General features: G+C 42.6%; 2 protein-coding genes across 2 annotated transcripts; one reads left to right on the forward strand and one right to left on the reverse strand.

Annotated features, from left to right (window-relative positions):
* Nucleotides 1–469: 469 nt before the first annotated feature.
* M421DRAFT_413353 (uncharacterized protein) lies at nucleotides 470–668 on the reverse strand (the record flags this gene model as incomplete). The annotated part of the gene is made up of 1 exon (XM_033590450.1): nucleotides 470–668. A coding segment is annotated over one exon (156 nt), but the record flags the coding sequence as incomplete, so codon positions are not given.
* On the forward strand, nucleotides 470–1028 carry M421DRAFT_413355 (uncharacterized protein). The gene has a single exon (XM_033590451.1). It carries the CDS (start codon nucleotides 679–681, stop codon nucleotides 922–924), a length of 246 nt encoding a protein of 81 aa, XP_033442536.1. The 5' UTR covers nucleotides 470–678; the 3' UTR covers nucleotides 925–1028.

A 1028-nucleotide genomic window follows, 5' to 3' on the forward strand; every position in this document is an offset into this window, starting at 1 on the left:
TTGGTGGGATTTTAAGTGACTGGTTTGGTGATATGACCAGCTCGGTGATAGAGTACGTTAATTATATAGCTAAAATTAATTCTAAGTATCTACAAACTTATGCGGTGATATTGCAAGCTCTATTAATAATTCTAAGTTGCGGTGCGGCTGCTGCAGGTGGTGTGAGTACGAGGTGCAGGTGCCAGCTCCTCTACAACAACACCACGCCTAGCACCCACACAAAGCCTCTGTTGCTTCTGAGGCTTCTTCTGTGTCTTTTTTAATGTCGCGCGCTTACCTAATTAGGATAATTGTATAGCTTTTGCTGTGTTGTGTTCTTAATTAAGACGCTCTTTCTTAGCAGCCTCTGCCTCTCTCTTTGCCTGCAACGTCTTAAGGTAATTCTTGTACGTAATAGAGCGTCTCTCTTTCTCTAACCTGTTCTAAAGGGCAGTTTGCGCTTATTGCTCCTTCCTGTAATGCTAAGTAATTGTTTCTTTAAGTTATTGTTATTTATTATTATAAGCTTCTTGTTAGGCTTTGCGTACTTTACAAGGACTGTAGAGCGTGGCGTTAGACTTGTACTTCTTATCCTGCTGCAAGTTAAGAGTCCTCTGTTTCTTTTTTAAGGGGTTTAAGCGTGCAATTGTACTGCAGAGTCTGTTGTTTTTAGTCTCTAGAAGCACGTTTTAAGCAGAGATGTGGTGGAGAGTCTGCCTTAATTGCTTTGCTGCCTTAGAGTTGTCCTCCGCTATAACAGACTTGAAGAGCTGGTTAATTGATCGCCAATTGTTACTAGCAATAGCTAGAGGTGTACTTAGCTCGCTGTTGCCTTGTTGCTCAAATTGCTTAAGTATAACGCTTAGATTCTGTGGAAAGATGCCTGTGTTGACGAAGGAGCTGAGTATAAGTTCTGGTCAGAAAGTAGACTCCCACGCCTTATAGAATAGGCGAAAGAAGTCGCTCTTATGCACCCCTAACAAGCCTTGGCTATTGTGAAGGTGCGATACAGCGGCGGCAGAGTACTGAGTAGCAAGAGGAGCAAACAG

Source organism: Didymella exigua (genome assembly GCF_010094145.1).
Source record: "Didymella exigua CBS 183.55 unplaced genomic scaffold M421scaffold_84, whole genome shotgun sequence".
In the NCBI taxonomy this organism is placed as follows: Eukaryota; Fungi; Ascomycota; class Dothideomycetes; order Pleosporales; family Didymellaceae; genus Didymella; species Didymella exigua.